Source organism: Hypanus sabinus, chromosome 20 (genome assembly GCF_030144855.1).
Source record: "Hypanus sabinus isolate sHypSab1 chromosome 20, sHypSab1.hap1, whole genome shotgun sequence".
In the NCBI taxonomy this organism is placed as follows: Eukaryota; Metazoa; Chordata; class Chondrichthyes; order Myliobatiformes; family Dasyatidae; genus Hypanus; species Hypanus sabinus.
The window spans coordinates 51,713,378-51,735,102 of record NC_082725.1 but is presented as its reverse complement, the minus strand read 5'-3'; the positions used below and the strand labels follow the sequence as shown (position 1 = coordinate 51,735,102).

At 42.3% G+C, this 21,725-nt stretch overlaps 1 protein-coding gene across 3 annotated transcripts in view; it reads left to right on the top strand.

Moving 5' to 3' along the window:
- cap2 (cyclase associated actin cytoskeleton regulatory protein 2) overlaps window positions 1-21,725 on the top strand; it is a 200,147-nt gene that overhangs the window by 115,199 nt on the left and 63,223 nt on the right. For 2 of the 3 annotated variants that reach the window (XM_059945493.1, XM_059945495.1), the window contains exon 5: window positions 7,629-7,676. The exons of the other annotated variant lie outside the window; for it this stretch is intronic. In XM_059945493.1, the coding sequence (XP_059801476.1) occupies window positions 7,629-7,676 (48 nt within the window). The remainder of the gene's footprint in view (window positions 1-7,628; window positions 7,677-21,725) is intronic. 3 annotated transcript variants of the gene reach the window in all.

Sequence of the window (21,725 nt, the reverse complement as noted above, 5' to 3'; positions counted from 1 at the left end):
CCATTTATACCAACTCTCTACCTTCTATCAGTTAACCAATCCATTATCCATGCTAGTACACTTCCTCCAACTCCATGCATCTGTAACTTATTTATAAGTCTCTTGTGCAGCACCTTATCGAACGCCTTCTGGAAATCCAAGTATACGACATCCCCCTGTCCCCCTCTATCCACTGCAGTCATTATGTCCTCAAAGAACTCGAGTAAGTTTGTCAAACAGAACCTGCCCTTTCTGAATCTATGCTGCATCTGTAATGGAACCACTCCTTTCTAAATGTTTCGCTATTTCTTCCTTAATGACAACTTCAAGCATTTTCCCGACTACAGATTTGAAGCTAACTCGCCTACATTTGCCCATCTTTTGCCTACATCCTTTTTTAAAAAGTGGCGTGAAATTTGCTGTCTTCCAATCCGCTGGGACCTGCCCAGAGTCTAGAGAATTTTGGTAAATGATTACCAATGCGTCCACTATAACCTCCGCTAATTCCCTCAGCACCCTGGGATGCATCCCAAGAGGACCACGGGACTTATCTACCTTCAGGCCCTCTAGTTTGTTCATCACTATCTCTTTAGTGACAGTGATTTTATGGAGGTCCTCACCTCCCTTTTCGTCCATAACATCATTCTTTGGCATATTAGACATGGCCTCCACCGTGAAGACCGACCACAAAACAGTTGTTCAATGCCTCAGCCGTTTCCTTATCACCCAATATCAGTTTCCTCTTCTCATCTTCCAAGGGGCCTACGTTGATTTTAGCCACCCTCTTCCACTTTATATATTTATAAAAACTTTTGCTATCTGTTTTTGTAATTTTGTGCTAATTTACTTTCATACTCTATCTTCCCTTTCCTTATCTCTTGTTTGGTTCTTTGTTGCTTTTTAAAGTTTTCCCAATCCTCCAGTCTCCCACTACTCTTTGCAACTTTATACACGTGAGCTTTTAATTTGATACCATCTTTTATTTCCTTAGTTATCCAAGGCTGGCTTTCCCCACACTTAGACTGTATTTACTTTTGACTGGAATATGCTTTTGTCGAGCACTGTGAAAAATCTCTTTGAAAGTATTCCTTTGTTCCTCAACTGTCCTACTCAATACCCTGTGCTCCCAGTCCATATTAGCCAACTCCTCCCTCATCCTGTTGTAGTCTCCCTTGTTCAAGCATAATACACTAGTTTTAGATCTAACAATTTCATCCTCCATCTGTATGCAAAACACACACTTCATGACCCCTGACATCTGGAAATTCCACCATTTCATTGTCCCCATTACTACCTCTCCAGCATCGTTTTCCAGTGGAACAATATCCACTCTCACCTCTCTTTTACTCTTACTGTATCCTCTTTACTCTTTTGGTATCCTCTTTAATATTATTGGCTAGTTTACTTTCATATTCCATGATTACCTTCTTAATGACTTAATTAATTGCTTTCTGTTGGTTTTTAAAAATGTCCCAATTGTGAACGGTCCACCCTGCGTATCAACAACAGTGATGCTCCTCTTCCTTATATGGTGAATGACTTTTACACTCTGTTTGATACACGGAACAATATGTTGGTGAAGAAGGCCCCCTTGTCCCCAAGGAACAGAGACTCTGTCTGGCTGCAGCTGATGTGAGGAAGACCTTGGAGGGCAACCCTCATAAAGCTGCAGGCCTGATAACATACCCTGGTTGGGTACTTGGGGACTATGCAGCCCAGTTAAAAGAGGTACTAACAAACACCTTAAACATCTCTGTGGGACAGTCCACTGTCTCCTCAGACTTCAAGGAGTCCATCATCACCCTGGTGCCCAAGGATGGTAACATGTCTCAATGACTACTGTCCAGTAGCACTGGACTCGTTGAACCTATGAACACCATCTCACTTTCTAAATTTTTTTTGCACTATTTATTTTAATTTAACTATTTAATATACATATACTTTAATTCAGCTTTTTCTTTTTATTTATCACATATTGCATTGTGCTGCTGCTGCAAAGTTAACAAATATCACAACATATTCCAATGTTATTAAACCAGATTCTGATTCTCAACAATGATGAGGTGCTTGGAACGACTGGTTATGGATGGCATTAACTCCCATCTTCCTGCTACATTGGACCCTTTCCAGTCTGCTTATCTCACAAATCGGTCCACTGATGATGCCACAGCCTCCACACTCCACTCTGCCGAGGGAGAGGGAGAAAAGAACTTGGGTAACTAAAAATCATCATTGCTCAGAGTGAGATCAAATATGACACTGATTCTGCAAATGATCTGCCTCAAATTCACATAATTGTCAGTTAGCGGGACAGTTTCAGTAGCTTGAGAATAGAAAGTTTTTGATCATTCCTGAGCGAGTGAAGGATTTGTTTTGCACTGGAGCTTAAAGAGGTTAGCAGACAGTCTGACAATTTAGAGGGGTTGCAAGGGTCAAGAGAACAACTGGCAGAATAGAGCTGCATATCAGTGCCCACATAGAAATTGATGACATACTTTCAGACAATCTTGCTAAGGGGCAAAGCCGTAGTGGCTTCAAATGAAGAAAATTTTGGTCCTTAAATGGCCCAGTTGGAGTTCTGGCCTTAACCTGATTGAACATCTTTTGCAAGATTTCAGGATTGCTGTCCACCACTGATCTCCAACTGACCTGGCACATCTTGAGCAATTTTCCAAGGAGAAATGGGCAAATCTTGCTCTATCACATTGTGCAAAGCTAAGAGACTTTATCCAAAAAGACTACTGGCTGTCATAGGTGCAAGAAGTGGTTCAACTAAGAACTGAGCAAAGTGGGATGAATATTTTTGAACTGCGCACATTTCAGTTTCTGAATTTTTAGTTTTCATGCTTTACAATTTTACCTGCTATTTCGGCTATACAGTGGAAAAAAGAAGCGTGTGATTCAAAAATAAAAAATATCATTTTTTATTACAAAATCTCTAATTGTAATACTCATTATGTGAACAATCTTTTGAGGCTGAATACTTTTTCAAGGCACTGTACAGCCGGCCCTTAGCATTGTCAATGATCCCTTCCATTTGTCCAACCATCTATTTGACTTCCTACCATCAGGCAGGAGGTACCGTAGCATTAAGATGAGAGCTGTTAGGATGGGAAACAGCTTCTTCCTCCAGGCTGTAAGACTACTGAACTCCCTGCCACCACCCAGGCCTTGGATCACCTGGACAGCACTGATACCTATGTCAGGATGTTGTTTATTGGCTACGGTTCTGTGTTTAACACAATCGTTCCTATGTTTCTAATGCAAAAGCTCTTTACCTCCCTTGGAAACTGTATCCTCGACTTCCTAACCGAAAGACCACAGTCTGTGCAGATTTGAAGTAACATTTCTACATCTCTGACAATCAACACTAGCACAGCTAAAGGATGTGTGCTTAGCCCATTGCTCTGCTGTACTCTACACCCAAGAGTGTGTGGCTATGTACCTCTCAAATGCCATCTATAAATTTGCTGATGACGTAACTATTGTTAGCAGAATTTTAGATGGTGACGAGAGAGCATACAGGAGCGAGGTGCATCAGCTAGTTGAGTGGTGTCACAGCAGCAACCTTGCTCTCGCTGTCAGGAAGAGCAAAGAACTGATTGTGGACTTTAGAAAGGGTAAGATGAGGAAACACACACCATGGGATATGAGGGATCAGAAGTGGAAAGAGGCAGCAATATTAAGTTTCTGGGTGTTGGCATCTCTGTGGATCTAGCCTGGGCCCAACAACTCAATGCAGCTGTAAAGAAGGCATGACAGCAGCTATATTTTATTAGGAGTGTAAGGAGATTTGATATGTCACCAAAGACACTCGCAAAGTTCAACAGATATACTGTGGAGAGTATTCTAACTGGTTGCATCACCATCTGGTATAGGGGTTGGGATGCTACCGCACAGGATCGAAGCAAGCTACTGAGAGTTGTAAACTTTGTCAGCTCTGTGGACTTTAATAACCTCCTTCCTATCCTGGACATCTTCAAGGAGCAATTCCTCATAAAAGTTGGCATCCATCATTAAGGACTCCCATTACACAGGTCAAGCCTTGTTCTCATTTCCACCAACAGGAAGGAGGTACAGGAGCCTGAGGGCGCACACTCAACAATTTGATTTCTGAATGGACACTGAACCCATGAACCCTACCTCACTGTTCTTGTGTTTTATTTTTATTATTGCACTACTTATTAAATGTAACTATTTAATATATGTGTGTGTATATATCTACATATATGTGTGTGTGTGTCCATGTGTGTGTGTGTGTGTATATATATACTGTAATTCAGTTTTTTCTATTTTATTATGTATTGCATTGTATTGCTGCCACAAAAACCAGTTTCATGACGTGTGCCAGTGATATTAAAACACATTCTGATGTGAACGGTTGAATGACAATAAACTGATCTTGAGCTTGATTTTTCACACCTGTTTACTAGTAGCCGCTTATTTTCCACCCTTGAGAATTGGAGAGCTTCTAAACCTCTCTGCTGCCTACACCCTGTGTCTTGATGCTCATTCATATTTGGGTAGTGTTATTGTTATCCCACACTGGCTTCTGGTTAACCGTTGATTTTATAATTCTCAGCCTCTGAATCAGAATAAGATTTATTGTCACTGGCACCAGTGGGTAGTGTTCCTGGACCATTTGGAAATCTGATGGTGGAGGGGAAAAAACTGTTCCATAGCCATTGAGTATGGGTCCCTGTACCTCCTCCCTGATGGTGGTACTCAGTTATGTCATCCAAATCTGAAACCTGAAGTATTTGTACTCCTCCTCTAACACTTACGCTCTTGATCATCTCCATTTTACCCTCGATCCAAAATTCCTGCGTTAAACTATTTCCTTCTCTCTGTTTACTCCAGAGTACAGTGTCTGTTGTCTCTTGTATAATTATAAAAGCATTAATGGGTTCACTAACATCCTTCAGAAAAAAGTCATCAACCACCTTTCCCTGGACTTGAGGCGAGTGCAGCTCAGATCGGTTCATCCCGTTTGGTTGACTTGGAAATGACCTGGCAACCATTCAGTTGTAGGTGGCATACTCTCAACTTCTCGAGGGTACTTACAGATGGCCAATAAATATTGGCCTTGTTAGTGGTAAGTAATCTTGTACTTTAACCAAACAAACAAATTATTCTTGAATATACACACAGTGGCCATTTTATTAGGTACGTCTGTACACCTGCTTGATTATGCAAATATATAATCACCCAATCATGTGGCAGCAACTCCTTCCATAAGATCCTGCAGACGTGGTCAAGAAGTTCAATTGTTGTTCATACCAAACATCAGAATGAGGATAAAATGTGATCTAAGTGACTTTGACCATGGAATAATTGTTGGTCCCAAACGGGGTGGTTTGAGTATCTCAAACTACCAATTTCCTAGGGTTTTCATGCACAACATTCTCTACAGAGAATGGTGTGAGAAACAAAATACTTCCAGTGAGCAGCAGTTCTGTGGGTACAACAGTGGGGTGTGGAAGAGCACCTCTGAACACAACATGTTGAACCTTGAAGTGGATGGGCTACAGCAGCAGAAGACCATGAGCATGCAATAGGTACCTAATAAAGTGGTCACTGAGTGTAATAAGAATCCTAAAAATGGAAGGAAGCTATTTGGTCTACCTTCTGAATCTGGAGTGGGCAAATTACTTCCAACTTCTAACTCTCATTCTGCCGCATTATAGGTTGTAGCTGTTCAAGTCTGATCTCAGGATTCGACCTGAAACATCGATTGTCCAGTTCCTCCAGCAGTTTGTTTTTTTTTGGTGCAGATTCCAGCATCTGCAGTCTCTTGTGTCTTCACAGCTCTTTACACCACTCAGCCAAATACTTCTTTCTTCGTCCTCCTTTAAAGCAGTAAGATCCAGACCCTGCTTTTCCTAACCCACCCCCTCCAATACTCCTGTCATTGAAATCTGTGATGTTTATTGACCTCTCTGTCAAGAGGAAGTTGATGTTTTCATTCACCTTATTTCAAAGATCTTGTCTTTCCTTGTAACTGTAATTCTCTACCCCTGGAAATGTCCACCATCATCTCCTCTCCATTCTCCCTACTGCTGTAGTGTGGTGATCAGAACTTTACAGAATACTGATTGTTGCCAGATTACAGACACATGGTTCTTTCATGACCTTCCTGTTCAGTAAATATACCCTGTATTATCTTAATCCCCTAATCTCTGTGCCCTGTTAGTTTCAGGAATTTGTAGACGCGTACACCAAGATCCTCTGTTGTTGTTTCTAGGAACAATTTACACTGCCTACCTTCACTTGCATCACAGTTAGAGAAGGAGCACAGTAACACTGGCGTCTATGCTGCACCATGCATTTACTATTGATACTGAATCCATCGAACTTCACGAGTTCTTCACCAAAAATGCCCAATCAAACCACTCGAATGTTAATTTATGCGGAGCCTATTTTTTGCTAATTAATTCTTCTGATGTGGATGTTGCTTACGTGACTGGCATTTGTTGCCCATCCTGAGTTGCCCCTCAGTAGGGTTGAAATGCCACTTCAGATCGACAGTATCTTTCAGTAATCATAAGATAGCAGTGTTCTTCCCTTCAAAGTCATTAGTTGAGCTCGGTGAATCGTCTGAATGATCCAAGAATTTCATGAGCAATTTTACTTGTGCGAGCTTTCTGTTTCCAGATTTCATTTAAAGTATATTTCTATGGTCAAACTGGTAAAATGGGATTTGAATAGGATTGGTCCTGGATCTATTATTCAGTAACAGAATCACTGAACTATTAAATCCGTGTTTAAGCAGGAGGAAAATGATTGGTTTGTTGTAATACATACAAGGGGGAAAAGGCTACAAAAGGGACAGACTTTGCATGAATGGATGAGGAGAGAGAACATGTTACTCTCTTGGTACTACAATGTTTTGCTTGCACGAAGTTATAAATTAATAGGTTTGTTGTTATGTGGAAAGAACAGTCAGTAAAAGCACTATGGAGTCTGATAGGATTTAGTTATTTCCTATTACATTGTCAAAGCAACAACTATTCCCTAATATACTGAAGGCAAAGAACAGTTGAGTGTGCCTCCTATATATTTTTTTAAAGTTGCTTTTCATTTCATTGGTTAGTTTGAAACCTTACATAATGCAAAATCATTAAGTAGAGGCTGAGGTGGAGATAGTTCAGAATGATGTTTAAATCATTATCAATACCAGGTGAAAATGAGTACAACTTTTGAGTGCTTGAGAAGGTAAAAGTGTTTGATTTTTTGAGGTTGAACTGTGGCTTGGTTTTCAAACCTTTTTATTTTGGATGTTATTAATTGCTTTGCTTTAATGAGATCAACCAAAGGACAATCGACTTCATCTTTCATTGGCAATGTTACCTGGCAGATGTTACGTTGCCCTGATACTGAATGTGCACTCAACGCACACAGAATGCTGAAGGAACTCAGCAGGCCAGGCAGAAACCTTGGAAAAGAGTACAGTCAACGTTTTGAACTGAGATCCACCTGATGAAGGGTCTTGGCCTGAAACATTGACTATAATCTTTTCCAAAGATGCTGCCTGACCTGCTGAGTTCCTCCAGCATTTTGTGTGTGTTGCTTGGATTTCCAGCATCTGCAGATTTTCTCTTGGTTGTGATTGAATATGCATTAACTTTTCCACCCCCTTCACCTTGCAGATCTTCATTAACAGTCCAAAAAGAACTTGGATGTGGGCTAGAGCAAAAGTTGAGTAGTCCAAACCTATGCCATACGCTTATAAAGTTAAAGTTCTTTAATGGGTAATTCCATCATCCTTTTTGAGCCCAAACAGTAACCCAATGGCATATGCACAAGGACAGAAAGCAAAATGGGGAGCTAAATGTCATGGAGAATGAAAAGAATCTGTAATGGTAACAGAAAGATGAGTGGGTGAGAAGGGGCAGGTCTAATGGAATGGAAATGTGAAGTTATTTGTTACATAAAATAGGGTAAAGAAAACTGCAGGAAGTAATTGGAAGGGTAACACCTTTATTCTTGCCTGCATGTCGAAGTGCAGACTTTTGTGAATTGTATTGCTATGTGAGCCCATAAAATATGCATTACATCTCTATGTTAGTCTGACTGGGCTTATAGTTGACTTTTGGAAACATTTCAATTTTTATACAGTGCTTTTAAAGGGAAAATTATTGAGACCTAAACTTTTAAACATTTACCATATAAGGATTTAAAAAGAAGGGAAGCTGTTTCGGATGTTCATTTGTTGGATGCGGATGTCACTGGGAAGGCCATTAGTTACTGCACATCTTCCACTGTCCTCGTGGCTGTGTTGGAGAGATCCTTCTTACACTGTTGCAGAGATTGCGGTGAAGGTTCTTCATGATGACAGAGAAGTTCTTGCTGCAGTGAAGGAACCGTGATAATTACAAATCAGGAACACGTTTAACCTGGAAGAAACACGCAGCTAATGGCTTTTCCATCTACTGCCCTCGTCCTTCTAGGTGGTAGAAGTAATGGATTTGGAAGATGAGCTTAACCAAAAAAGGGACAAGTTTCCTTTGTGCATGTTGTAGAAGGTATGCACTCAAACTGTGTTTGTACCAGTGGTAAAGGGAGTGAATGCTTTGCATAATTCAAGATTGTTTTGCCCTGAATGGCATTGAGAACTTCGAGCATTCTCTGAATACACTCACCCAGTCAGATGGAGAAAATTCTCACTCTTGGTTCCAGCCGAACTGCCAGCCACTGCCTCACCCATTTCAGTTACAACGTTGTTTGGCATCCAGGGTGTGAGGAGACCAGTGTGGGGGCAGCAACTGGAGCAAGAAGGAACTATGGTGTGGCATTGAATGTGCAGGAAGGAGACGCTGAGTGGTGCAGTTGGAGAATTGGCATTTGTGCCTTTAATATGACCAAAAATATCAGTTACGTGCAGGTAAAATAAAATGAATTTTTCGTGACCTTTAGAAAGGGTTAGATTGTGAATCTGATACCCCCAAAAAAGTTATGTATCACATACCTATGTTGATGAGTTGATTGTAACAATTTCTGCTTCAGCTACAGGATACATGTGTTGATTGCACATTGTGGGAAGTTCCTTTTTTCCTAGGTGCCCTTGGTAGCATTTTCTGCAGTCCAGAGTTAATAGGCTAAAATTGAAACTCAGCTGTGCAAAGTATTACTGATTTGTTCCATGTCATTACAGGCTGCTGTAAAATAAAAACAGGAAATCTGTATAATTTATTACTTTCTGTTGGATTCCTCATGTGATGGCATTATCTTCCTATTGATCCTTAATTCCTGCCAGTTATTTTTGGACCTGTTGATGCACTGTCATTTTATATCACAATAAATTAATTAAAGTGCCCAACCAGCTGCTGCTCGGCACATCAACAACACCCGTCATTTATTCCAGGCACAAGTTGGGTATATTTTAAACCAGCAGAGAGTGGCATCGCTCAAATGCGTGGAATTGAGAAAATGCTACCAAGGGCACCTAGGAGAAAGGGAATTTCTCACAATAGATCAAACATACATAGATATAATAAATGTGAGATTTTCAGTTGTTTTATAATTGAATCTTCCAATTGTGCCAAGAACCGATATGAGTAAATGTCATGCAACTAATTATATTTGTCATGGAGGATAGCCAAGTGACACCAATTCTCTGTGCTTTGTGCTGTTTTTCATCCTCTTTCTCTGTCCTGTAATACAGCAGAGTGAGGGCAGCCAGAGAAACACAACTATATCACTAGATCAACACACACAAATTGCTGGAAGAACTCAGCAGGTCAGGCAGCATCCATGGAAATGAATAAACAGTCGACATTTCGGGCCGAGACCCTTCCTCAGGACTGAGGATGAAGTGGGAAGATGCCACAATGAAACGGAGGGGAGACATATCACCCCCAGTTTGAAAAGAACAGGATCTATTGTGCAAGAATTTTACTGTGAATCTGAATATTGGGAAAGCACTGGACAGATATACTGCAAATTAAAGTGAAGCAGTGAGCCTCTGCAGCAAGGGTTAACTTGTTAATCTGGGTCTTGGTGTTTTTCTGTATTGGGAGCATTGGAGTTGGAATATTTAGGGTAATAATAATGATTTGAAACTTGACAGGCAGCATAAACTGAGTTAAGTATGTATTATGATGAATCATTCCCTGAAGGGAAGTTGTAATTGTACTGCTTTTGAAAGTGGGGAAAACCACAAATGCTAGAAATCTGAAATAAAAACTAAATGCTGAAAGCACTCAGCAGGTCAGGGCGTGTGTGTGTATGATGAATACCGAGGTAAGTAGGCTGTAAGTGGAGCAGCGGGTGGGACAGCAACAGGAGCAGCAAGGAAGTTTGAGGTGGAATTGAGTACAGCACCAAGGAGACAGTGATTGGTGCAAGGGAACATTGGCATTTGTGTCTTTTTAACAAGACCAAAAACATCAATTTATATGAGAATAAAATAAAATACATTCTTCATGCAAGGATTTGGATTGTGCTATAAATCTGACCCCACAAAAAGTAATGTTTCCACTTCAAGATCATTTATCAAAACTGGGAAAGAGAGATAAAATATGACAAAACTACTCCTTTAAAAAAAAGAAATATCATTCTAGTTCTGCTGAGAGATCTTTGATCTGAAACATTAATCACAGTAGATTCCAGTCAGTTGGGCCATCGGTTAATTGGAGCAGCCGCTTATTTGGGACAACTCTTAAAGAACAAAAACTAATTGAGAAAATAGCTGGGATTTCCATTGTTTATTTGAGATACTATGCCACTTAATTAGGGCTGGAGACTGTTGCCAAACAGTTTCAAAGTGCATCAAACATGTGCACTTCTGTGGCTGTTACACTACACCGTGTCTGGAGCAAACAGTTTTTAAATAGCGGTTGCATATACTTGCGTTTTGAAAAAAACAGTGATTTTTGTCATTGCAAGTTGGCGACAAATAAGCAGTAAGGCAATTCAGTACTGTTTTGCTCATTGAAGTTTCAAGCATTCAGGCTTGGAGATGCCAGAAATAACCTGGAATGAAAATAAAATAATTTCACTATTTCAAGTTGGGATCTACAAAGAATTTGACAGTCATCTTCAATGTTGCAGTGAAAATGAAGATTTGGTAGATGCAATCATCAATGGCATTGTATTTACACTAGGTGTTTGCGTTAATTTTGTTCATTTGCAGTCAATCAAAAGAATGTGGCAGCATACCTCACTGTTAATAACTATTAGGAACTAATACATAGTTTATAGTACTGTCATAGTATTGGTAAAGTTATAATTTGTTCTGTATTTCAATGAAATACATAATTTGTTGCTCAGCTAAATGTTAATTTGTCTTTTTTTAAAATACTTTTTTAGCTATTTCCATGAAACTTCAACTAACTGGAATCCCAAACACAAGAAAATCCGCAGTTGCTGTAAATCCAAAGTAACACGCGGTCTGTTGTGGCCAGTGCAGTCTTCTTTGCGGTGGTGTGCTGGGGCACTGGCATCAATGTGGGTGATGCCAACAGGCTCAGTAAACTGATTAGAAAGACTGGCTCTGTTATAGGAGTCAAACTGGACACTGGAGGCTGTGGTAGAACAAAGGACTCTATGGAAATCCTGGACAATGTTTCTCATCCTCCTCATGGCACCTTTTCTGAATAGAGGAGCATTTTAGGTAATAGACTAAGACAACTGCGCTGCTCCAAAGGGCGCTATATGAGGTTATTATTACCCTTGGCAATCAGGCTCTATAATGAGTCAACCTGTATCTGGGGCGGTGATGACCCCCCCCTCGCCCCCCAGTTAGACAGTTTGCAGTAACTTGCTTTATATTCTTTCTACTTCTCTTCTAATATTTATCTGTGCGCTTGTAATGGTACTGTGAAACTATAATTTCCTTTGGGATCAGTAAAGTATCTATCTATCAAAATAGACCCTTCATCAGGGTCTCGACCTGAAACGTCGACTGTTCACTCTTTTCCATAGATGCTGCCTGGCCTGCTGAGTTCTTCCAGCATTTTGTGGGTGTTGCTTAACTGGGATCCATTATATTTCCTTTTCAACAGATGCTGTCTGGCCTGTGATTGTTTCCAGTATTGTCTGGTTTCATTTTGCATTGTTCTTGTTTCACTTGCTCTCTGCTCCAGATACTTGTAACCCTTCCCTCTCACCTTTTGCTGTGTTCCCTCCTTGAGCTCTGTGCAATGTAGTAGCTAGTCAGTTAGACATGGGGTGGTGCAGTACAGTGCAAGGTGGTATTTATCTGCAGTGTGGTAACTATAGGGACTCTTACTTGTACTGCATACTTTGGGTAAAAGAACATTTCATTGGTCGACAAGTGGGGAGAGATTAGCATGACTCATAGTGCTGGATTTGGATTAGAGAAAGGTAACCAAAAGGTTAAGATGTACAAAAAAGCTGGATGAACTCAGCAGGTTGGGCAGCATCCGTTGAAAGGAGCAGTCAACGTTTCGGGTCGAGACCCTTCGTCAGGACTAAAGAAGGAGGCCCTATAAAGGTGGGGGGAGGGTGGAAAACCAATCAGAGGAAAGATCAAGGGGTGGGGGAGAGGAAACAGGGAGGGGATAGGCAAGAGAGGTGAAGATGGAATCTAAGGGGAAAGTACTATGGGTAGTAGAGAAAGGCAGAGTCATGAGAGGTGATAGGCAGCTAGAAGAGGAGACAGAGTGAAGGTGGGATGGGGGAAGGGAGAGGGAGGGAATTACTGGAAGTTGGAGAATTCGATGTTCATACCAAAGGGCTGGAGACTACCCAGACGGTATATGAGATGTTGTTCCTCCAACCGAAGTTTGGCCTCATCGGCCATGTATGGACATATCCGAATGTGAAGGAGAGTTGAAGTGGTGGTAACCGGGAGATCCTGTCTGTTGTGGACGAAGTGGTCCCCCAATCTGCATCGGGTCTCCCCGATGTAGAGGAGGCCGCACCAGGAGCACCAGATGCAATAGATTACCCCAACAGACTCACAAGTGTGGTAACCAAAAGGGTAATTTGATGAGAAACAATTTTTAGGACAGTTTTGAAGGTTGGGAGGGGAAATAATCTAAAAATGTTCAAAATGAAAATTCCAGAGGCCAGAGAAGGAAGACTGAAGAGACCGATTCTGTGACCACTTGTTTTTTTTTAAAGGAACCATTATTGCTGTATGGCTGTGGTCGGCATTTGTGGATTTATTATCTGCCCTGACTGTGAAGATGTTGGTGATGCCTTTCTGAGTTTCTGTGATGTGTGCAGTGAAGATAATTCCAGTTCCACAGAGCAGTGGATAGATTTGGTTGGGTACAACAGAAGATGGGCTGTGGAGTTGAATTAAAATCACTGTAAGAGAAAACTAGAGATTGGCTAGAGAATTTGAGACAATGAGGATTTGGTTTAATGGCGTGGAAGCCGAAGGGGCTAAATAAATGATTCAAAGTTTGTTTAGGGCTGAAACAGGACATCAAAGTTAAGCATTTCATTAAGCATCCGGAAAGAATACATATTTGTCAGATCTTCACCTTCGGAATAGCGTTGTCTTTCCAAATGAGTTAAATTCTGCTTACTGCAAAAACCTATTCTATATCTAAGAATGTGAGATGCTTGCACGGTAAGTTTAGCAGAGAGCTTAGGAGAGGAAGGCAGAAGAAATACTTCCTTATTTATCATCATTGTGCAAACATCCCTGTGAAATCTGCAGTCTTTGTAGAGGATACACGGTGACACAGCATTCAACAGTACCTTCATCTGATTGCAACAAGTTTACCGTTTTTCCCACCCAGAACTAAAATCACAAAGGGAACCAATCTACTAACATGGTTGCTGGAACATATGGGGAACCTGTAATGTTAGTGAGTATGCTAGTGTAAGTGCCAATCACAGAAGCAGTAGAAAAATACTTATTGTTCTTCGCCCTTTAACAAAATGCAAAGCGCAATGCAGTTCCCCTTCACCACTGATCTACATGAAAGATTTTCTGTGATGCAATTTATTTATCCTCACAGTCCAGCTGCTGCTCTGCATACTGGCACCAGTAGCAAGTCATATCAGTCATGTGTTCCCTGCCTCTCCCACCTCCAAGTATCAAGTATTTATATATAGAACATCTCCATAAAAAGCAACAGAAGACACTGCCTGTGGAAAGCTGTAATTCACTGCAGTTGCAAAAGGATTGGCAGAGCCCAGAATAACTGTGTACGTCGTTACATTCTGTGCTGTATGCTATTTACAATATACCCCATTCTTGCACAAACAACTGTGCTCTATAAGAAAGTGCTAAAATAAAGTGCCAAGCAAAACAAGCAACACAACCAAAACACCATGTGCTCTGTGAACTTTCAGCTGGGTAGACCATGGTAATTGGAGCTTCCGGTGTAAAGGCTGAGAGTGCTGTAATCTTCTGGACAACCAGGGGAGGCGCAAGCTCTGCAGCTCTGGTTCTTCATTTTTTTACTTTCTCAGTGTAGCCATTGATGCGATGTTGCTTCCATGATTAATGACATTGTTACGAACCCCGTAACTGGGTCACTTACCAGCAAAGATAGAGAGGTCCATTGAAGTCTGATGGTACTACTTTTAACAGTATTTATTGATAAAAATACACAAAAATAATATCAATGCAAGCATACAGATAATATACGTCGTCAATACTAAATCTAAAAGCGCGGGTATAATAATAATCAATAAGAAATAGCTCTATCGTTGTCTAGGGGATAATGTATTGTCCGATGGAAATATAAAAGTCACTCAGTTCATGCAGGCTGCAGCCTTTGGTTGGAGAGAGAGAGATTTTTAGAAACTTGCCGGCTTTCCTTTTTATGATTTTGATCCGTCAGAAGTCCCATTGGTGTGGCCATTCACTTGTGGCCTCTGTTTTTGCTAAGCCGTTCTTCTGTGATGAGCCCACTACCCTGGCAAGGGAGGGCACACACGGGCCCTCACCGGTGTTCGCTATAAAACGCTGTCACTGGCTTTCCAGCGTTTCTCCTGGTGCGTCTAAAGGGGTGTTCCCCAGACCCTCTTTTATCCTTACTCACGGGGTCTCAGATGTCAATCAGGTTGGGATGATGCAATCCCTCAACCAGCCCACTCTGGTCATCCCCTGAGGGGCTTCAATGAATGGTACAGTCCTCAATTCCGTCTCCAAGAGACAATAGCCGTTATCAGGGGTTTTGTTTCCGCTGAGGCCAGGACATATTCCAAAACCTTGTGGATTCTCTCTCATTTCCTGGGTCCCAGACCCGAATTAATAGCGATCTTGCGATTCTCAAAAAGGAGGGGGCGACTTTGTACCCTTCGGCCCCTCAGAGTTGTGGCACGTTCGTAACAACATACATTCAGCATCCACTAGGTACAGCAGTGGAACCCAATGTAGTCTTCTGCTGCTGTAGCCCTTCCCCTTGGGTTTTGATGTGGTGTGCTCTCAGAGATGCCCTTCTGCACACCACTGTTGTAGCATGTGGTTATTCGAGTTACTGTCACCTTCCCCTTAGAAACTTAGACGTAGAAACACAGAAAATCTACAGCACAATACAGGCCTTTCGGCCCATAAAATTGTGCCGAACATGTCCCTAACTTAGAAATTACTAGGCTTAATTATAGCCCTCTATTTTTCTCAGCTCCATGTACTTATCCAAATGTCTCTTAAAAGACCCTATCGTATCTGCCTCCATCACCATTGCCAGCAGCCCATTCCATGCACTCACCATTCTCTAAGTAAAAATCTTACCCCAGACATCTCCTCTGTACCTACACCCTAGCACCGTAAACCTGTGTCCTCTTGTAGCAACCATTTCAGCACTGGGAAAAAGTCTCTGACTATCCACATGATCAATGCCTCTTATCATCTTGTACACCTCTCATCCTCCGTCATTCCAAGGAGAAAAGGCTGAGTTCGCTCAATCTATTCTCATAAGGTATGCTCCCCAATCCAGGCAACATCCTTGTAAATCTCCTCTGCACCCTTTCTATGGCTTCCACGTCCTTCCTGTACTGAGGCGACCAGAACTGAGCACAGTACTCCAAGTGGGGTCTGACCAGGGTCCTATATAGCTGCAACATTACCTTTTGGCTCTTAGTTTGAACCAGTTTAGCTATTCTCCTCTGACCTCTCTCATTTTAAGGTATTTTTGCCCACAGAACTACTGCTCCTTGGGTGTTTTATGTTTTTCTGCACCATTCGCCGTAAAATCTAGAGACTCTTCTGCTTGAAAATCCCAGAAGCTCAGCAGTTTCTGAGATACTCAAACCACCCCATTTGGCACCAACAATCATTCCACAGTCAAAGTTACTTAAATCATATTTCTTCCACATTCTGATGTTTGAACAACTGTATCTCTTGACTATGTCTGCATGTTTTTATCCATTAAGTTGCTGCCATGTGATTGGCTGATTAGCTATTTGCATCATGGAGCAACTGTAACTAATAAAGTGGCTACTTGAGTGTATATTCAGAGCCTCTCTCTTGGTTGTAGCTTCTCTTTGTAAACTGGCGCTCGTGAATTGCATTTGCAATACATTATTTGCATGCTACAGTAGTCAAGAGATGGGGACAGGTTCCACTGGGCGAGCACTGCTGTTAACAGCCTTTCTATCTGCCCAGCAGAGTTGACCATTTGCTCAGGATTGGGTTTTGTTAGAATTCCTGTTTTTTTAGTTATCGTGTGAAGGACTGGTGTGTTTGTCAATAGTCACACTCGGGTGATTTGTAAAACTTACAGTGTCTTGAACATTTACTGTGTGGACAGTAATGCACGAAAGGACAAAACTGGAGGCCTAGTTTGGTAGAATTCCTCCACAGTAACATGAGGTCTGCTTTGCAGCCATTACATGTGGTAAAAATATTTTTTTTAAATGTAAGTCTTTTTCTGGTACACTACACTATAGAAATGTTGAATTTTCAGTCATCTATCTCCTTTAGTGGGTTACCAAGCTCAAGCCTCTGAATTGATCAAATTCACTACCACATGGTCTCAAAGACCAGAACCCATTCAGAATTTACTCTCCTTACATTGGTTTTCCTCTATTAAAATGTGATGAACATTTCAACATCTTACAAAAGTACTCGTGCTGATCCACAGAAAATGCCCTAATGATACCAAATGCAGAACTGTCACAGGGAAAGCAGAAGTTGCTTACCTGCAGTTTCATAAATCGAGGTCCTGCTCGGGGTTCTGGCCTGCAATATCAGATTATTTGAATCCAGTACCTACCTGGGTTTCGCCTTGTGAGGGTTACCATAACCATCAGGGTTGAAGTCTTGCTGGCAACAGTTTTGAAGACTGTGTGTCCTTGGAGATCACAAGGTAAGGAGCTACATGATATTTTAAAGTTCTTTGCTCAGTACTTAAGTAACAAAAACAGTTTGTTGTGCATGGTCTCCAAGGTTGAGAAAGCAATCTTTCCTTTTCAGTCAGGAACCCTTTCTTTGAGCAGATACTTCATGCATTTCATGTATTAACTCATATCTTGAGTGTTAGCTTCTTACGTGTGTGCTCAGACCCATCAGATCTGTCACAGGTTATTCCATCTCCCATGTTACGTGGTTTGGTACTCTTCAGTCCAAGTCTAGCATGTTGCCACCTTTCTCTCCTACAATGTTTAATTGTTCCAGCATTTGCCAAGTTCACCACAGTTTGATCCCATGTGGCCAGAAGTTTTGTTAGTTGAAAGTTGTAGGAAAGGGTCCGGGTGATCTGAGCACGTGGGAGGAATAGCTCAGATCTTGACTTCTTGAGGCTTAATCTTCCACCAGCATCAAGGGGTGTTCAAATCATGTTAATAGGAGCTACAGCATTTCAGAAGCTTGGCACCACCTAGGAAGGAGTAATTTCCATGGTGTGCATTGAGACTAGTGTTTGCACTTGACAACATGTTACCAAGATTACTTCAGTACATCTCTTCCTTGCGACCTTATTGCCAAAAGTATTGGAGTGTTCAGTTCCTCCTCCAAATCTTGCACCAATTAGGAATGCTAACATTGCTGGAATTCCTTACTGATGACTGTATCCTTAGTACCAAGAGGAACAATTATTTATGTACCAAATCTACCATTGAAGGAAATTTGGGATGCAGCCTTGCCTCTGTTGACCATGTCCTGACAACAAATAAATTATGTTGTTCAAATTCTCTCTAACATCTGAAGTTCATTCAGAGTTTTACTTGTTTTAAGTGCTGGCAGCAACAAAATGCTTTTAATATCTGAAACTGTAGATCACCCAGAGTCTCCAGAACATCTCCTGGCACTGGTGTTTATGTTCTGATATCACAGGGAGGTGCCCAACCAGGCTTCTATTGGGGCAATAGATGTGGTAATTCTAAGTCTTCTGTGCTTGCAGTTCTTTACTCATTATTTCCTCCCCTTACATACTTCTCCTTTTCTAACCATGTTGTGCTGTTAATTAGGTGTAATGATGAGTATCCCTTTAAAATTAAGTGAAAGGCAAATTAATTCCAGAGTACAGTTTGCATTGTTAACTGTTGTCATGGTAGTTAGCAACTTACAGTGGTTCCTTGTCCATAAGCTGTGTTCTTATGCAGACACAATATCTTGTGTTGCGACTCATTGAGCTATCTATAAACACCGTAGTGATCCAGTACAACCTATAGCAACACCATAAGCAGTTGTTTGGAGTAATATAGGACATCTGTGGTAAATGCAACAGATACTTAAAGCTGTGACATTGGAACCGTGCAGTTATTTCAGTTGCAGCAAGTCATTCTGAGAGCTGCAAGTGACATTGTCAATATCTGTCATAGGCAGCTGCAGAATTCACTCCTGACATCCTTTCACAGTGGCATTTGGGGGAGGGGGAGGTCTGTAACTAAGCAAAATGTGATCGTAACTCAAAATCTGACGTACGATTTCCAGTATAATGTCTCTTCACATTAAATTTTTGGGCATTTTCTCAAATTGCTTCTGGGATTCCAGCCCAGAAGCAGGGCAAACATGTTGACATTTAGTTACATGGAATTGGCAGAGCCCACTTGACCAAGAGCAGTTGATAGAGGTGTAGAATTCATTTTATTAGTGCTGTCTCTGTACCAGAAGACATTTTGAACAGAAGGTTTTGTCAGCTGTAACTGGGAGATTTCCAATCTTTTAAATTATATCTGCTAATTTATGTGCTGTGCATACAAGTTGTGTGAATTTTCTCCATGTGTATTTAAATGAATTGATCTGTTTTTGATTTCACTCTTTGCAAAGATTTTAAATGAATTTTTATTTTATTTTTAAGATATAGCACAGAGTAAGCTCTTCTAGCCCTTTGAGATGTGCTGCCCCAGCAACCCACTATTCAACTCTAGCGTGATCACAGTACAATTTACAATGACCAATTAACCTCCCAACCAGTAGACTTTTGGACTATGGAGGGAACCTGGAGAAAACTCGTGCATTCCTCGGAGGACATAGTCTACTTACAGATGAAATGGGAATTGAACTCTGAACTCTGATGTCCTGAGCTGTAATACAGTTGTGCTAACCACTATACCGCTGTGGCGCCTCAAGGACTCCCACCATCCAAGCCATGCACTCCTCAGGCAAGGGGTTCAGGAGATTCTGGTCCTGCACCACCAGGTTCAGGAACAGTTATTACCCTACAACCAACCATCAGGCTCCTGAAGCAGTGTGGGTAACATCACTCACCTCAACTCTGAACTGAAGTAATCTCTGAGAAAGCAATCATCGTTTCCCACTTAAAGTGGGTTCGGTTTGAAAATCAAATGGCAGCCGTGATGGCAAGTTTCTGCAGTTTGTTGACATGGACACTTGGGGCAAAAGTAAAATGAAGAAAATTGACTGCTGCCAAATCCATATATTCAACCATTTAAGCAGAAACTGCTGCTAATTTTAATTTGCGATTTATTTATTGATTGGGCTGTGCTTGGGAAATCTGTAACTCTGCAGGCATGGTAAAAGAGTGGATCACTTCACAAGCACGTGACCACTGGCAAAGGCAAGGCTAACTGGCGCAATGGAATAACTGCAACGTCCCCCCTCCCACCCACCACTGCAGCCCCCCCACCCACCACTGCACTGACCCCACTCCCACCACTGCAACGACACCCCCCACCCGCCACTGCCACTTGCCCTCCAATTCATGACTATGCTGACCCGACATTAAAATACAGTCGATTTCAGTTAATTGGGACATATTGGGATCAGGACGTTTTGGCCCAATTAAGTGTCTGTCCCAATTAGCTGAAGTTTAATTGAAATAGTTAAAAAGGTATTAAAACAGACAAACTGGATAGTAAGTTATGTATTTAAATAAAATACAGAACAGATTAGAACACTACTGCGGTACAATAAAACTGTGTATTAGTTCCTAATAGTTAGTGATGAAGGAATTCATCCAGTGTGCACTGCTGTGTTCTTCTGATTGACTGTAAATGAACAAAATCAGTGCAGACACCTAGTGTGGTAAACTATGTATACCTGTCTGGACACGCCCCTCTGCTGACTGCTCCTGTGGCTCCTCCCACAGACCCCTGTATAAAGGTGATTGGGGCACTGCTCCTCCCTCAGTCTTAGAGACGTTGTGCTCTCTTTTGCTGTTAATAAAAGCCTATTGTTCTCTTCCAATCTCCGAGAGTTATTGGTGGTGCATCAATTTTATTAACAGCAATTTTAAAACATGGAGAGCATTTTACGACCCGACAGATTGGATCTCGACCCTCAATCCCAGGAAGCTGGCAGTGCTTTCGAACTTTGGCTAGCATGCTTCGAATCGTACCTGGAGGAGATTCACGTGACCGAGCCTGCCACAATGCGCAAAGTTCTCCTCTCCAGAGTCAGTGCAAGGGTCTACTCCATGATCAGGGACCAATTGAACTACCAGGGCGCACTGGATGGCATTGCGTAGCGACACGGCAGCAGCGGGCCAGAGTGTCGAGTGCTAAGTTTGTCCGGGCCCTACAGGCACTTGTGCAGGCCTGCGATTGCAGCAGGCTGACAGCCGAACAGCATGCGGAGCTCCTAGTAAGAGACGCCTTTGTTACGGGGATCAGGTCAGTGTACATGCGCCAGTGGCTGCTGGAACACGCAGATCTTACCTTACATTCGGCAATCGAGCTGGCCGACATGCTGGAGGCTGCTCTGCACAACGCTGACGCTCTCCAGGTGCACGATCTCCCGCCGGCCTCATGGACGCCGCAGACCCCGCAACCCACTGGCGAATCAACCACAGCTGCTGCCACTCACGAGTCCGTGAACTCCCCGCAACCCTCCAGCGAGTCGGCCACAGCTGCTGCCAGTCGCAAGTCCGCGAAGTGTTACTTCTGCGGACTCGAGAAGCACCCCGAAAACACTGCCTGGCCCAAGAAGCTACCTGCTTCAGCTGCGGAAAGAAGGGCAACTTCACCAAGGCCTGTAAGTCCAAACTGTGAGCGGGGTCGAGCAGCGCCATGTGCGATGCATGGGGGGTCGCCATCTTGATCACCGCCATCTTGCCTGCCCGCCGTGTGCAAGGCATGAGGGCGGCCATCTTTGTCGGCACCACCTCGCCCTGCCTCTGACCCATAGGTGCTTATCAGGCACCAAGACAGCAATTCAACCCTGGCCTCCATGACCCTCGACCAAAGCGCTCCACACCAGCTCGCAAGGTCAATGATGGACATCCTGGTGGAGAGGCACAGGACTAGCTGCCTGTTTGACACTCTCAGTGCCAGGCAGCACTGAGAGTTTTATTTACCCAGACATGGTGCAACACTGTGGACTCGTGACATGGCCAGTAAGTCAGAGGGTTGCCATGGCTTCTGGGTCACATACAACAGATATCCAGGGGGGTTGTGTAGCAACACTAGTGGTG